Below are 15,558 nucleotides of genomic sequence, written 5' to 3'. Positions count from 1 at the left end.
GCAAAAAACCAAATTCTTTTATTTCAGGTATATACCTTAGGTACTTAACTTACGGCTTAGCTTAGCCTAGTCCTAGCCTACCTCTATTACCTCTTAGCTGCTTCCCTATTGTTCGTTTATGTCATTAGTATATATGTCAGTATATAGGTAAGAGCGCGTTCGCTTGTTCCTTATAGCTTCTGGCCAGAAGCTGACGCTACGTAAACTCTCTCTCTTAAATGTAGGTCGTTATAACTAAAGCTATAAGACGGGGGTGTTCGCTTGTGCTCTTATAACGATTTTTCCTTATATGCAAGGTAAAACACTAGGCTCTATATAGTATAGGTTATACTATATTAGGACTAGATACCGGAAGACGGGAGGTACCCGTACCTACCCGTACCTACCTGTAATAAAAATGGGTCCTTATACTCAGAAGCGAGAAAATAAGGTTGATCTAGCGAGAAGGCGATTTAACGCATTTTAGCGTACTTTTTCACGTTAAGAACGCGTACCTTACCCCTTTTATATAAGATCAACGTAGTATCTACATTATAGCTAGAAGCTGGGCTTCTCGCTAGAAGCTATAAGGTGAACAAGCGAACGCGACCGTCTTATAGCCTTAGATAACCTTATAGCTTCTGGCCAGAAGCTATAAGGTGCACAAGCGAACGCGCTCTAAGTTGCCTACCTACCTACCTTAGGTACAACATCAATAGCTTTTCACTCTTAGTAGGTAATACGCTCGGTACCTTTTTACCTTTTTACCTTTCCGTCCACCTCAAGGCTCAGCCGCTCAGAGCGGGCGAGCGTAAGAGAGTATAGGAGTCAAAAAGGAGAAACAGAGCCCATCTGAGCAAGTCTCCCGACAATAACCACGTAAGAGACTTCCAGTTGTATTGATGATGACAGTTCATGTACAGATCCTGCAGGTAGCTGGAAGTCCAAGGCTGTACAGTACATGTAGGTAAGGGTATCGTAGTAAGTACATGTACATGTACATGTAGTTACATGTAGGATGTAGTTCATGAACTCTTTTGCTTGCTTGCCTTTTTTTTTGCTAAGGCGACTGAATGACTAGGAGCCTAGAGGTCTAACCCCGCTGTCTCGATGGGATGGGATAGAATGGATGAATGCCCGTGTCTCTCTCTCGCTCTAGGAGGTGGGAATTTCGGGGCAAGGAAGTGTATAGGAGAGAGCGGCGTAAGGTATACATCCAGCTTTTTTCTCAAGAGTACCTACTAATATCATAATTGTCAACAATCAACAATCAAGTAGGTAGGTTTATCTCCCCTACATAGTTCCCACCTTGATGAGGTAAGGAACTTTGCGCACCGTAAACAAGGCACCTGCGTACGAGGAGGCAAAAGCGGGAAGCGGGAACACAAAAGTTCATTTATTAGAAAAAGGAAACCCGGGCAAATGGGGCATGGAGAATCATTGGAGATGACCTTTTGTTTTGAACTACAGAAACTTTATATAGGGTACATTACCATACATACATATATACTGGTCGAATGTACCTCCTAGGAGGTAATTGAATCTGCAGATCTTGCCGAATCTATCCGGTAAAAGAAAAAAAAGTGAAAATTGGATGGAGACGGAATTTCTTTATTGCCGTTTGTAGAACGGACGGACGGATGGATGGATGGACGGAGGGGACTCCTAGGGATGTGAGGAGTGATGATGAGTGATGAGTGATACTGGAAGTGATGATGTCCAGGTAGGAGGTAATTCCGTAAGCCTTGCGATGAGAGGCTTCCATTGGGTTCAAGATGATTGGAAGTAAGGAGTGACCGGCATGTGGGCTTCCCATGCTCCCATCTCCTTGGAAGCTTTGTAATGGTTTACGAAGTGTCAGACAGAACTGCACAGCTGTCGCGTGTTGTCCCGTGGCTCGTGTCGTATAACGCGTTGCCATTGAGTGAGTGAGTGAGTGAGAGAGGGAGAGAGAGAGAGAGAGCGTTACAGAAAACGGTAGAATACGGGCAGCGGGTTTGACTCGGGCTTGCGTGTCATCTCACCGTGGGATGTGGGACAGACAGGTTCACACGAAAGGTGGACGTTGTAGTTGTGTAGGGTAGGTAGGTACCGGTTTCTCGTATCTGGGGTGATCGCTGTGAAGTCAGTCAGGCTGTGGCAAGGGGATGCTTTCACCGAATCAACGCGAATATCAGGTACAACGTGCTGTAATTCTGTGGAAGCCTGTAATAAAATCATGATTTTTGATTTTTGGTGATGATGCTGTCACCGGCTCGTCTCCGCAGAACCCGGGCAGGAAGGTAAAAAGATGGAAATACTAAACTGCGCTTGGACGCTTTCCCTCCACATGTTTGCCACTTCGCCCCGAGTGCCGACAGGACACGCCTTGTTGTTGTTGTTGTCGTTGTTGTTGACTTGTTGTCAACTTCCAGGTAGTCGTGATGTCGGTCCCATCGCCCGGGTCCCTGTTTGTTGTGGTGTGTCTCGCATTAATCCCATCCATCCCATCTCACTCCTCTCATCTCATCATCACACGACCGCTCGGCCGTGGAATCACCAGCGCTCTGCCGAAGACACGAGGACCCGCTGTCGAGTCGGTCGGCATCAATGCTCCGCAATGCTTGAGGGGCGACAAGAAAAGACTTGTCTGTTTTTAGCTCGTGGGCGGCGGCGAGGGAACTGACGGCTCTCTCCTAAACTGGAACCAACTCACAGAAACTACAAGTGACTTGACTTGGGAATAGACATTCGCTACGTCACTATAGCAGGCGTAGTAGCATAGGTAAGGTCAGGACAGTTAAAGATACATACCTTTAGATAGAAAGAAGTAGTAGTGGTAGCCCCAAAGATGCTGCTATTCTGGTCCGTGTAGTGAGAGTTGCCCCGAGCCCGGCAGCAGAAACAGCAGCAAGCAGGGAGGCTTGACCGAAGAAGGCTAAACCACAGATATTTTCTATTCCGTTCATTTTAGCTTTGGCTGCAAATAGTTGACCGGCATGTAACGGTACCTGGCGATCAAGCATGGTTCGGCTGTTTGGCGCCATCGTATCGCAAGTATCGAATTAAACTCGCCTCGTATTGCCAGGGGAAGGGAACATGGAAGACGCTGGCCACCTGGGAATACGGATACCATCAATGCATCATCACCACGCACTTCATAATAAACCCACATTCCACCCCCCATTGTTTGAAGCCACTTCCTACCTCACACCCACCAACAGTCTTTCGTTCAACACCAGTAAGAACCACTCCCTCAACACATCGACGACTTCTTCCCTACATATTCCAAGTCTACATTTCAAGATGCGTTACACTTCCGTTGTGGTCGCCGCGGCCATCGGTCTGGTCTCCGCCCAGCAAGACTGCCAGGGCATTTACAAGGCATGTATCGCCGCCGGCACTCCTGAGGTCGTGTGCCAGTGCAGCTCTTACAGCTGCTCTGGTGAGGACTCTGCTCGTCTCCGTGACTACTGTGCCACTGCAACCGCCGGCCTGGCCCCCGTCACGGGCACCATTCCCCAGCCTTCCGGCGCTCCTCAAGTCAATGCTCCCGCCGGCTCTGTGGCTCTCGGAGGAAACTGCGGTGCCGATGAGCAGTGCAGCGGTGGCGCCCAGTGCTTCGGCACCACTGCAGGCACCATCCGCACATGCGGCAGCTTCAACGCCAAGTGCTCTTCAGACAGCCAGTGCGGTATGTTCACTCCATCGTGATTTCCTGAACTTGGTTAGAACATCTTGCTGACTTCTCTTTCCAGCAACCAACACATGCCAGGACGGAATCTGCAGCGGTTTCAAGCCTTCGAGCGTGTCCTCTCCTATGGCCCAGCCTACCTACGCTTGCAACCCAGCTCACCAATACCCCGAGGGACAAATCTGCGCCACTGTCAGCGGAACTCTCGCTCTCATCACCACCACCGGCACTGGTGCTATGCCCCAGCCTACCTACGCTTGCAACCCAGCCCACAAGTACCCCGAAGGACAAATCTGCGCCACCGTCAGCGGAACTCTCGCTCTCATCACCACCACCGGCACTGGTGCTATGCCCCAGCCTACCTACGCTTGCAACCCAGCCCACCAGTACCCCGAGGGACAAATCTGCGCCACCGTCAGCGGAACTCTCGCTCTCATCACCACCACCGGCACTGGTGCCATGCCCCAGCCTACCTACGCTTGCAACCCAGCTCACCAGTACGCACCTGGACAGGAGTGCGCCACCGTCAGCGGAACTCTTGCTCTCGTTACCACCACCGGCAAGGCACCATACGTCTACCCCACCATGTCCGGTGTCACCCCCGTCGGCCCTGCCCCAACTGGCGCCATGCCTATGCCTCCTGGGCCACCAATGGGCGGAAACAACACCACCCCCGGTGGTCCCACCCCATACACTGGCGGTGCCTCCTCCATCGGCGCCACTCTCAGCGGTCTCGCAGCTGTCGTTGCTGGTGTCGCCGCCTGGGCCTTGTAAACTCACCAACTACAATCTGACATTCCTGTTGTCGTTGGTGGTGGTCGTGGTTCCGGTGTCGAGGAGAGATGAGAAGAAGACCCAGTGGTGGTGTTGGTGGCGGTGGTGGTAGTTGTTTGTGTGTAGAAATATTAGCACAGTGTGACCCAATGCATTGTTGGCTTGTGAGCCGAGTCCGAGCCCGAGCCCAAAAAAACGACAAAAAAGCATACACGCAGCATGATGTGATTTAGCGCTTCATAGCATATGATGAGAGAGAGAGAGAGAGAGAGCGAGAGAGAGATTCCCCCGCCGTGTGGGTAGTAGATACACACACATACCGCAGATAATGATTAATCCAGAAAGAAGAAAAGTATATCTTTTACTCTTGCTCTCTTACTCTTCTGTTAATAGAGAGTTGGGAAGAAAAACGCAACTCGAAAGCTCGTCCTATATTATCAGCATTACTTGCTTACAATATATTGACTTGTTGGGACTATAGGTACCTAGTAGATGATGATGATGATGATACGCAGTCCACACACAATTAAATTATATATGTATCTCTCTCTCTCTCTCTCTCACACACACACACACACACACACACACTCTCTCTCTCTCTCTCACTCACTCATCAAAGGTGGGCAGCCGCCATTGTGCCGTGCGCTCTGAGATTGGACAATCATCATCCGCTCGCTCAATTAAAACCGGGACACATGTTGTTGTGGTCGTTGCTTGTCATTCAAGCATCGGACTGATTCTCTCATCGCACCTATCGACTTCCTCTGGATCTGCTGCATCTTGACGGCAGCAAGTGGGGGATCACGAACGATGAAGTGCATCAGCTTCGACCTCCTTACGACGGAGGAGACTAGCCATCGTTTGCTTCTCGTACCCGTGATGAATATGTGCACTCTGGTGTGTCAAGGACGACTCGTGAAACCCGCTATCAATGCGTTGTTGCGTGTCTTCGTCTTTGTCGAACGCAGCGTGGTACTCGATCTCGACCGCCATGTCTCCCTATGATGCTGCGGCTTCGGATGGTGTACCCACTTCTTCGTTGGCGTCCACAAAAGCACCCTCGCCGTCAGACACTGCGTCTTTTTCTTCTTTGGGCGCCTCGAGACCAGCGCTGGTTTCTTCACTTTCGGCTGCCGCTTCACCTTCACCACTTGCTGCGGCCTCTCCTGCCGCAGCTTCTCCTGCTGCAGCTTCTCCTGCAGCGGCTTCTTCAGCAGCCGCGGCTTCGGCAGCTTGTTTCTCCGCCATGAGTTGTCGTCTTTGCTCCATCATGCGGCTCGCCTCTTGTCGAGCCTGTTCCTCTCTGACCTTGCGTAGCCGTTCCACTTCTTCGTGTCCACCGGTCTTCTTCAGCTTGCCTTCCTCGACAAAGTGGCCCAGTTCACGTTGAAACTCGCCACCTTTGCGGTTCTCAAGCTCCTTGTGACGCGCTCGTTCTGCACGCTCGATGGCCTCGAGGCGAGATTCGTGATTGGGCTGCAATGCACGAACCTCGCCGAGCACACTGTCTTTGGCCTCATGTGGATCCGCCAGCGGCTTGAGCGCAAGTGTGCGCGATGTAGACCGGGCACTAGTGGTCGCGGATGCACCATCATGGCCTTGGAGATTCTGCTGCTTTGTAGCTTCTTCGACAAGTGCGAAAGTCTGCGAAGCCTTCTCAAGATCATCCTCCAGATCGGCGGCAAGCTCTTCTTGCATCGTCAACAAGTCGCGGTCGTCGCAAACCACTTGCAGCTCCTTCTCCCAGATCTTGGTCCACAGGGGCTTCTCTCGTTTCAGAAACTCTTGCAGCTTCTTGAGATCAGAGGTTGCAGTACTGATATCTTTGCTCACTTCTTCGAGTTGTCGAGGCAATGGTCGGACGCCACGACTGACTACGTCTTTGCGGAGGTCCTCAACAAGATCTTGTAAGTCGTCCACTTTGTTGACGATCCTTTCACTGTCATTTGACAGTGTCTTCTTGCCGTTGTTGACGTATGAGCGACCGGTGTTGTTGTCCATGTCCGGTATGGCAGCTTCGGCGGCAGCTTTCTTGACCGTTGAGGCTTTGGTGCGGATCGCAGTCATAGAAGCCTGCATATCCTGCACGAAAGAGTTGTACGTCTGCCTGACCACGGCAATATCTCGTCGAAGACCCTGCACTTCCTTGAGCTGGCCTGTCATGTCTTTGCTGCTAGCGGTTGTTCCACCTGTGATTGGCACTGCTGGCACCGGAGGCGGTGCCGCTGCGATGCTTGCAAGCTCCTTGGCTGTGTCTTGCTGTCTATCGGATACTCGCTGAAGAGAGGAAGACTGTTCGTCGACACTCGTCTTGATGCTCTCAACCACACGTCGGAGGCTACCTAGGCCATCGTCAAAGTGGCGCTTGACTTCATCGAGCGCTTCAATGTTGAGTACCAGCACAGACCGCTCCTTGACATCATTGAGATCCTCGAGTTCGTGTCGGACACCAGACACAGGATCTTGAATGTAGATTTCTGGCAGGTCCACGCCGTTATTATGCGTATTCCATGCAAACTTCTCGATGAACGCCAGTTGAAGACGAGCGAGACTCAAGTCGCCTCCATCAGGCAGAGTGAACTTCTTGATTTTGCTCTTGTACTGAAGGAACAGCACCAGTGGAGTCCCAGACTGTGGCGACCCTTCCGGGATATATTGGGAGACCGGAGGCGTGTATTCTCGTCCCTGTCGTATAGACTCACGCTGGGGCCGCTTTATGGTCGGAGTCCTTGTGGGGGCGACAAAGTCACTACTAGGAACAAATGGCTCATCAATAGGGCCATTGAGCGTAGCGCTTGGGGCCTCAACCAGGGAGGAGAAGGGGGTGGTTCCCAGCTTATCTTCGGGAGTCTTGACTATCTCATCATTATACTCGTATGCGAACGGCTTGCTCGGCGGCGGCAAGTCATCCTGCGGCTGAGAAGAGCTCTCCTCAGATATACGCCTCACATCATGCTCTCTGTTTGGGGACGAAGATTCCAACTGGGACTTGAGCGTTTTCGACTTTACTCGGTTGTGCATATAACTTCCTCGAGATCTCACAGCGTTCAAGGACTCGCGCACATCCCGACCCCTATTCGGAATGGGCGAATTCTGAGCCGCTGGAATCGCAGGTATGCCAGTTAACGAGGTGCCCAAGTGCTTCTGTATTTGGTATGCTGAGAAACGCCTTGACGCTCGTCGTTCCAGCTCTCCTCCACGTTGCAGGGCAGACAACGCATCGTTCACCTTGGGAGGGGGCTTTGGCGGTTCAGGCGATGGTGGTCTGTCGGGTACGCCATTTGTCGGCATCGTCTCGCTTTCCGGATATGGCGCGATTACCGGCATGTTCTGCATCGTATCACTGGATATGGAAGAGCCAGAAGTAGCAGAGCGAGCGTCCTGCTCATGAGGCCGTTGTCTGACGCTATTCTGCGGACTCAGAGTACTTCGTGTGGGCGACGACTTGCCTCCTGTTGCACTCGTCGTCCGAGGCGGGAGATCTGGCCCAGTTAGATCCCCACTGCCTTGCCTTTGCGCAAAAGACCTGCTGCTGGAGTGCCTTGAAGGCACATCCTCGAGTTGCTCTGTCAGAGTGGTACCCGAACTGACATTGCTGGCGGTAGAGGCCTGTCTGGGTGCTCTTGTACTCGATTCTCCACCGTCCCTCGTACCTCGTTGCCGCAGCCTTTGTTGCTTCTTCTTCAGCCCATGCAGTAAATTGATGATGATGTCTCGTATGCGCGGCAGATATCTCTCCAAGCTCTGCTGGCTGGCATCTTGGCTTAGCGTCTCCTCCAAGATGGTTCGCAAGAGGTCAGGGACGGGTCCCAGGTCTGAGGTATCCACTCCGATAGCATTGAATGCTCTGCAAGCGATGTTGAACTCGTAGCCCAACCGCACATACACGTCCGACACTTCTCCCTCTGTAGCGCGGCCAGTGGACCACATAGTCAGAGTTTCCAGCAGCTGTTTCGTCGCAACCAGGAGATGCGTCACGGACTTTTCGATGGTAGAGAGCTGCTGTTGCGGCTTCGCACTGTTAGCATGGATATCTCCAATGTTCCACGCCGCGCATCGCATGTATCATAGTACCCACGTTCTGTCTGGATCGACTGCTGCCGGCGGATCGCGTTGACCCTCCACTGCCTCTCTGGCCATTTGCAGCATCTTCGGGGCCCGCAGGCATCGCTGCTGTGGGCTGTCCACCGCTCATCTCGTTGCTGAACTGGGCCTATGACGTCCGCTGGAGACTTCGTCGTCGGGGCCAGGGCCAGTATCGAGGGTCGGGCGCGTGCTGTGTCGTGCCGCGTATGCCGTCGTCAGAGATGAAGTGAGCGCTACAGCTGCAGCAGAGTAATGATCCTATGTGTTCTGCACAGCTGCATGTGTAAGGTCGGTAGGGGTGTGGTAGTTCGTGTCATCGGCCGAGCGCGATGTACATGGCTGTGTCAAAGAGGTGTATCACTCCGATTGTTTCACGTCCGCAGTTTCTATGTACGGCTTCCCGGGATCCGGGCAGACGAGAACAGAAGCAGGCAGCGGAGGCGGAGACGCAGGCGGAGACGGCGAAGGAATCGAGTGTGAGCAGGCGACAGCGACAGCGACCACGACGAGTCGACGACCACCACGTCGCGCTGTCTTGTGTGTGTGTGTGTGCGTGTGTGTGTGTGTGTACTGGCAGTGGATGTACCTGTCCTGGTACCTCTCTCCCGTCTACAGCTGAGCGGACGGGGCATTCATTCATTAATTTAGAAACTAGCCTCCGCCTGTGCCCAGCCCAGCCAGCCCAGCCCGTCGACCCTCTTTTCTACCTACCTGACCTGACTGTGTGACTGCCTTAAAGCTACCTTACTTAGGTAATACCACTGGAACGGAGATACTGCCTCCGTCATAAACCACCCGGACCTTCTTCACCAGCAACAACGGCCCTGCACTGCACTACTTGCTACTGTCGACACTCGCTCGCGCATCCTCGTGCTTCTGCGCTGCTCATTGGCCGTGTGCGTCGATCGTCGCGGTTCCCTGTTGGTCTTTGCGCCTCGCACTGGACCAGGATCATACGGCCCGCCCGCGCTTCGAGTGGGTTCTGGTTCTGGAGAGAGAGTCGACCTGGACGCACAGCTTCACTTCCTACCCTACTGTTCCTTACCTGTACTTTCTCACCACCACCACACCTTACCACCACCACCGCCTCCTCCTCCCCCTTCAGGCCACGGCCGCCGTCCCTTCACCACCCACCCCGCTCTTCACCCTTCCCTCCGCTCCGCTGCGCCTGTGTCGCTTGTCCGCTGACGTGTTGGGCGAACGGCGTTGTCTTCGGCGTGTGCAAGCTCGAGTGCGATCTCGAAGGGAGCTACTCCGCGCGATTAAGCTGGACCAGCTCTTCCATCCGAGACACCTTCCTAGCACTCGACCACCGCCTTGACCACACCTCGACGTCGACATTGCATAGCACTTGCCCTTCACCATCCGCGGCGCCGCCATGTCGGCTGCCATCATCAATGGCGGCGATGCCGTAAAGGCGACCGCCAGCAATACGGCTGGCGTCTCGAAACCGCAGCTCAAGGGTAACGTCGGCGGGAAGACGTTGGATAGCACGCGAAAGCAAGCTGGAAGTCCCATTGACGGGCAGAACAAGTAAGAGAACTCCAATGGCACACTTCATCATACCAACATCGCTCTACGAAGCTATGGTCACCCTCGCCGTGTGCGCACGTGCGCTTCGTCTCACCTTCCGACGCTGCCACTGGCTGAGCCGTCTCTCGTCTCAACAACACCCAAACGAGGATTATGAGATGGCATCAACTTTGCTAACGCATTGCGCCACAGAAAGAAGGCATGGGACAACACAAATGCTTCAATCCGGATGCCAAATGGTGGTCAGAAGCCCTCCTCTCCCGCTCCAGTCCAGTCATTGTCCAATGCTGAATTGCACCACCGGACAACGTTTCTTTACTCTCAGATGTTGGTAAGTTGCCCTCCGTTCGAGCTTCTAGCCTCGCTGTACCTGCCATGCCGCTAGCCCTCGTGCCATTGCACTGCATGCCTTCTCTCTCGATTTATGCGTGTCAGAGTTTGGGTGAATTTGCACGATGCGGCAGGACTGCGTTGCAATAGCCTCGGCCAATTCCCGGAGATACAGAGAGAATAGGTATGCCGTGACTAACAGATGTGCTGCAGGGTCAGGACGTCGTGATCACTACGACCTCAGGGGAGCGGCTCGCAGGAGTTTATAGCGGCGCCGAGAGCTCCGGCCTCGACAATCACACTCTCAAGATGGCTAGGCGGACGAGGCAGGCTGCACACACCCAAGTCAATGGCACTCCAAATGCCGAATTCACCGGCACAGGGCCTAATCACGAGCTCATCGTGGCTGGTGGGGACGTGGCTAGCATTGAGTGTGCCAACATCAAGCTTGCCACTGGTCCTGCCAGTCAGCAGAATGGTTCGTCGCCCCAGGGAGTAACAACTGCTGTCGCGCAAACTGACCGCTGTGTAGGATTCGCAACGGATACTCAGATATCCGGTCAGAACTCACAGACCTTCCGCGAGCGCGAACTGAAACGATGGGAAGCCCCGTCTGCCACCGATGTGGACTTATCCTTGGGCAAGTCCAGTGTCGGCGAGTGGGATCAGTTCGAGGCCAACCAGAAGAAGTTTGGCGTTCAGAGCACCTACGACGAGTTGATTTATACCACCCGAATCGACGAGAGCAGACCCGATCACGCACAACAATTGCGGAACGCTGACCGCATAGCTGCCGAAATTGAATCTGGGCAACGCGGCAGAGAGATCCCACCTAAGGATGATGGAGGCGACGAGGAAGATAAATACTCGAGTGTGAAAAGAGACCTGCCTAGGCGTACGGCTGGCGCGTACGTCCCCCCTAGCCAGAGACCAATATCTGGAGTCCCGACTGTCTCCGGTGCGCCTTTTGATCCTGCTATTATTTCCAGTGAAATCAAGGTCAAATCCCCAGCTGGCACATCCGCTGTTCCGCCACCAGCTGCGGCACCCGTTGCGCCAGTGTCACAAACGCCATCGACAAATGCACCTGCCGAAGTCGCAGCTCCCACGAACCAGGCGGAAAACCCCATCCGAGCCACTTCTGATGCGTTCAAACAGTTTGCCAACACTGAAAAGCTGCGCATCAGACAAGCACAGGAGGCGCAGCGCAACAACAAGAGACAGGAGAAGAATGTGAAGCTCAATGATCTCAAGAAATTCGCTGCCAATTTCAAGCTGAAGAGCCGAGTTCCTGACGATCTGGTTCCAATTCTAGCCAAGGACCGTGACAAGCAGGTCGAGATCCAGACCAAGGCCGAGCAGGCGGCTAAAGAAGCTGAATTGAGATCGAAGGACAGAGATGCAGACAAAGCATCTAGCGTCGCGTCGTCTGGCCTCCCATCGACCATGCTACAGACAATTTCTTCGCCTTCCACGCAGCAGCCACCGTTCAACATACAAGCGCAGCGCAAGGGCGGGCAACAGCAGCTTCATGGACCACAGCCCGGGCAAGGTGCCTCGCCGCGAGGACCGCCGAATGGGCAATATCAAAACCGGCAATGGCCTCGTCCACAGCCACTACCGCCTAATCTGCGCATGCCCAGCGGACCACAGGCTCCAACAACCGAGACGCCGCTCAGCCCAGCTTCAACTACAAGCAGTCGGGCGCTGAATGTCAAAGCGCAGGAATTTGTGTTTCGACCGGCTGCACATACGTTTGCGCCTTCGGGGCCATCACCGAGCCGGCAGCACACAACCAGTGGCGTTGGTCCGACGTCCACGCCATCTAGCCAGCCTGTGCCATCATTCTTTGACAGCAAGAAGACTCGTGAGACTGTTCCATTGAACACATTCAACGATGGAATCACGTTCCTAGTCTCGAACGACTACACAGAAGAGCAAAAGAAGAAGTTCGTATTCAACGGAGGAATACCGCAGTCGTACTGTACCCAACCCACATGGAACACCACCGAAGCCAACGCCAACGTGACACACGAGGCCGCATTCCCTCGTCTTCAGCCCGCAAGCCAGGGCCCGTCGCCGATGCAGACGCCACTCCCACATCAGATGCCGCACCAGCTTCCACAGCACGTGATGCCCGTTCAGGCCATGCCGGCGCCTAACCATCGCCAGCCGTTTTACCCTCCTCAAGGTGGCCACATGCCTGGCTACCCTGGTCCTAATATGCACGGGCAATTCCAGCAGCATAACAGCGCTCAGAATTCGCCTCGCATGCAACACATGGGCTCTTTCAATGGCCAGGTACCACCAATGCCACCATTCCACAATCAAGGCGTACCAGGCTACGGAAGTCCGAACCCAGCGTTCAGACAGCCCATGCAACCAGGCATGCCCCATCCGCAAGGTCAGAGTAAGTCACGCTTTTCTCTCCGTCAACCGCGACCACTGACAGGTTCAAAAGTGATGCGCGGTCCCCCACACCAAGGGTTTCCTCCTCAGTATCCTCCGCCACCGATGGGTGGGCACATGATGATGCCAAATCCATCAGCAGGAGGGTACAATGGCGGACCAGCGCCCGGCTACTCGCCAATGCCACACCCAGCACAACCGCAGATGCAGTTCCCGCCACACCACAATCAAGGTCAGTTTGGTGGTGGCAGCCCACGCGGATATCCCATGTCGCAGCAAGGGTCGCAGCAAGGATATAACATGCCCGGTCCCCATCCAATGCACTTCCAACGTGCCATGTCTGGCGGCTATCCTCCTCATATGACGCCTCGGCAGCAAGCAGCAATGCCGCACCACGGGAGCCCCGGAATGGGACCAGTGCAGGATGAAGGCAAATGAGACGCCACTGCCACCATCCCACCTGAATATTGATTGAGAGCACCGCTCGTTGCTGCTCCTGTCTGGTCGTGGCAACCCGGGCTCGAGGTGGCTCAGCAGGAGCAAATAAAAATGAGGAACGAGACACAACACAGACTGAAGGCTGCTCATCACACGCGTTTTGTCGAGAATTCGACCATTATGTTGGTCGGGCAAAGGCGTCATAGTTGGAGCCGCTGAAAAGCAAATAGATTGGTTGCGAAGCTGGACCCGGATTCATGCTCTCGCAATGAGCATACAGAGCACAGACACTGCCCTCGAAGCAAGTAGCACAGCATTCAGCGATGATCCAGCACAGAGTTAAGTGGTCAGAGGCTGCTGAAGGCTCATCAAAATTATTACAAAGGGTTTTGTCAACCAAACCGGCCTTGGGCTGGCGCGACTGGTAGGAGGTAGTGAGTAGGATGTTCAGCGGGAGTGTATGGGCACAGCGAGGAGGGGGCGGCAAGGATGGCGGAGCGCGCGTGATTGGTGGCTCCTGCTCGCAGTAGCCCGGATTTTGGGAAGTGCACAGAATGACAGACATGGCACGCAATGAAGATTGCGTGAGGAAGGGGAGACAGGGGAGAGGGGGGTGAGAGGGAGATGGAGAGAGAAATGATGTAGAAGCAAATTGCATGAGGAAGAAGAAGCAGCTCGGTCTAGTGTGTGAATGGCCAACGTCTGGATGTATGTTGCAGTAGATGCAGCGAAGTCTAGGTACATGTAGCGAAAAACTTCTCATCAACTTGGAACATGTCACATTTTTGAGAACGATCCATGTATCCGAGCATTCCTCGGTTTCTGGTCGAGGCGGCAGTAATTTGGTGTCAAAACAGGCAGATGGAAGTGACAATTCCATTTCTAGCTTGTCGGTCTAAAATAGTCAATATATCTAGTGTAACAGCAGTGGAGGGTCTCGGGGGTATACAGCAACGTACACATAACACTCTCGCTCGCTCGCTCGCTCCCATCCTTCCTCCCCGCGCCTCGTGTTGTTGATAGAAGAGGGTCGAGGGAGGGGGGGTGGGGGAGAGAGAAGAAAGAGAGAGAGAGCGATGGAGACTCTGTGATTCCCCAAACGCCATGCTTGCTTGCTCGCTCCCATCGCACCATGCATGCACTCCGTATCCATATGCTGTATCAATCCGAGCCACCGCCGTCGCCATTGTCGTCGTCGTCGTCATTGTCGTGTTCCCTGTGATCAGTGGACTGCCATCACGACCATAAGTGGAGAGCATAAAAGGCCACCAAGAACAGCAAGCAGCAACACAATAGGTGCCAACCTGTAGCCGAAGCAGCATCCTACACAGCAACCCACATGACACAGACAACAATATCCATCCCTTTGCCCTCTCCTCCCTCGTACTTGTACGACCACATTCCGTCTTTCTCATTGTTCCAGAAGGCTCCACTGGCAGAGTGCATGCCCCGTCTACCGACCTTCTTGCTCCCTGGCTCGGCTCCTGCCGGATCAGACAAGTGCTGGACGATGGTAGTGTTGACGATGAACTTGTACTGGGGCGGTTGGCCTTTTTCCTCGGGAGACTGGGATTCGGAGATGAGTTGTTGGAGGACGTTGCCGATGATGGCGTTGTTCCATTGTTGGGTCTGGGAGTGTTCGTAGGAGGTGGTGCTGCTGATGGTGGAGGAACAGGCGTCGGAGCAGATTTGCTTCAGACGCGCGGTGGGGATGGGCTGTTCCATGGCGGGTTCGTGTTAGTGATGCGCTTCTGCTTCTTGGTCTTCTTCTTGTTGGTGGAGATGGAGGTGGAAGCGGAGGTGGAGGTAGAGGTGCAGATGCGTGTAGGGCGGGACTGGAGTTGTGGAGGGAGGGCAGCGGAGACTGACGCAGTTGGAGGCCATTGCAGGGTAACCTCTCGCGGTGTGGTGAATGGTAATGGTCGGGCGGCGGAGAAGGGTCGAGACGAGTCGCGTGTTGGTCGGGTGGTCGGTCTAGTCTGGAGTGGCCTAGTGTGTGGAGTTTGGTGCAAGAAGATGGATGTGGATGGCTGTAGTCGATGCGATGGATTCGAGGCGGGAGTGACGTGGAGAGCGGGAGACAGTCGAGAGAGAGAGAGAGTGGATAGTACTAGAGAGAGAGACTAGAGAGAGAGAGAGGGCAGTCGTTCAATCCCTGCTGGGTCCCTGCACCTGCCTGCCTGCCCTGTAAGTGTCCTGGCTCCTGCCGTGTCGCGCTTTGATGGGAAACGAAGGAGAAGGAAGGAGCACCCTCTCACTCTCACTCTCACTCTCACTCTCTTATTATTAGCGTGCTTGGGTCCAAGTGGAGTACAGGACTAACTCCTAGGAGGGTA

General features: G+C 54.0%; 4 protein-coding genes across 4 annotated transcripts; 2 read left to right on the top strand and 2 right to left on the bottom strand.

Annotated features, from left to right (window-relative positions):
• Positions 1 to 3,146: 3,146 nt before the first annotated feature.
• On the top strand, positions 3,147 to 4,770 carry SEPMUDRAFT_136712 (uncharacterized protein). Its single transcript, XM_016902794.1, has 2 exons — positions 3,147 to 3,652; positions 3,717 to 4,770. The coding sequence occupies exons 1-2, from the start codon at positions 3,265 to 3,267 to the stop codon at positions 4,424 to 4,426; spliced, it is 1,098 nt and encodes a 365-aa protein (XP_016756710.1). The 5' UTR covers positions 3,147 to 3,264; the 3' UTR covers positions 4,427 to 4,770.
• A 184-nt stretch (positions 4,771 to 4,954) lies between these two features.
• Positions 4,955 to 9,000, bottom strand: SEPMUDRAFT_152208 (AIP3-domain-containing protein). The gene is made up of 2 exons (XM_016907305.1): positions 8,505 to 9,000; positions 4,955 to 8,437 (listed from the first exon to the last, which is right to left on the bottom strand). Exons 1-2 carry the CDS (start codon positions 8,619 to 8,621, stop codon positions 5,426 to 5,428), a joined length of 3,129 nt encoding a protein of 1,042 aa, XP_016756709.1. The 5' UTR covers positions 8,622 to 9,000; the 3' UTR covers positions 4,955 to 5,425.
• Positions 9,001 to 9,611: 611 nt separating this feature from the next.
• On the top strand, positions 9,612 to 15,450 carry SEPMUDRAFT_152206 (Ataxin-2_N-domain-containing protein). Its single transcript, XM_016907304.1, has 7 exons — positions 9,612 to 10,045; positions 10,238 to 10,376; positions 10,589 to 10,853; positions 10,908 to 12,785; positions 12,837 to 14,117; positions 14,182 to 14,938; positions 15,092 to 15,450. The coding sequence occupies exons 1-5, from the start codon at positions 9,891 to 9,893 to the stop codon at positions 13,220 to 13,222; spliced, it is 2,823 nt and encodes a 940-aa protein (XP_016756707.1). The 5' UTR covers positions 9,612 to 9,890; the 3' UTR covers positions 13,223 to 14,117; positions 14,182 to 14,938; positions 15,092 to 15,450.
• On the bottom strand, positions 14,546 to 15,106 carry SEPMUDRAFT_145179 (uncharacterized protein; the record flags this gene model as incomplete). The annotated part of the gene is made up of 2 exons (XM_016903094.1): positions 14,546 to 14,938; positions 15,092 to 15,106. The coding sequence occupies 2 exons, from the start codon at positions 15,104 to 15,106 to the stop codon at positions 14,546 to 14,548; spliced, it is 408 nt and encodes a 135-aa protein (XP_016756708.1).
• Positions 15,451 to 15,558: the final 108 nt, after the last annotated feature.

The sequence above is a fragment of the Sphaerulina musiva genome (genome assembly GCF_000320565.1).
Source record: "Sphaerulina musiva SO2202 unplaced genomic scaffold SEPMUscaffold_12, whole genome shotgun sequence".
Lineage (NCBI taxonomy): Eukaryota > Fungi > Ascomycota > Dothideomycetes > Mycosphaerellales > Mycosphaerellaceae > Sphaerulina > Sphaerulina musiva.
The sequence above is the reverse complement of the archived record's forward strand: the minus strand, read 5'-3'. Positions and strand labels throughout refer to the sequence as shown.

What these genes read in the sequence shown, in the direction of transcription:
- SEPMUDRAFT_136712 (XM_016902794.1), top strand. Translation starts at nt 3,265, where the DNA reads ATGCGTTACACTTCCGTTGTGGTCGCCGCGGCCATCGGTCTGGTCTCC. An exon ending in CTCTTCAGACAGCCAGTGCG is followed by an intron (nt 3,653 to 3,716) that starts GTATGTTCACTC and finishes TTCTCTTTCCAG; the next exon opens with CAACCAACACATGCCAGGAC.
- SEPMUDRAFT_152208 (XM_016907305.1), bottom strand. Translation starts at nt 8,621, where the DNA reads ATGAGCGGTGGACAGCCCACAGCAGCGATGCCTGCGGGCCCCGAAGAT. An exon ending in GCAGTCGATCCAGACAGAAC is followed by an intron (nt 8,438 to 8,504) that starts GTGGGTACTATG and finishes AACAGTGCGAAG; the next exon opens with CCGCAACAGCAGCTCTCTAC.
- SEPMUDRAFT_152206 (XM_016907304.1), top strand. Translation starts at nt 9,891, where the DNA reads ATGTCGGCTGCCATCATCAATGGCGGCGATGCCGTAAAGGCGACCGCC. An exon ending in CCCATTGACGGGCAGAACAA is followed by an intron (nt 10,046 to 10,237) that starts GTAAGAGAACTC and finishes ATTGCGCCACAG; the next exon opens with AAAGAAGGCATGGGACAACA. An exon ending in TCCTGCCAGTCAGCAGAATG is followed by an intron (nt 10,854 to 10,907) that starts GTTCGTCGCCCC and finishes ACCGCTGTGTAG; the next exon opens with GATTCGCAACGGATACTCAG.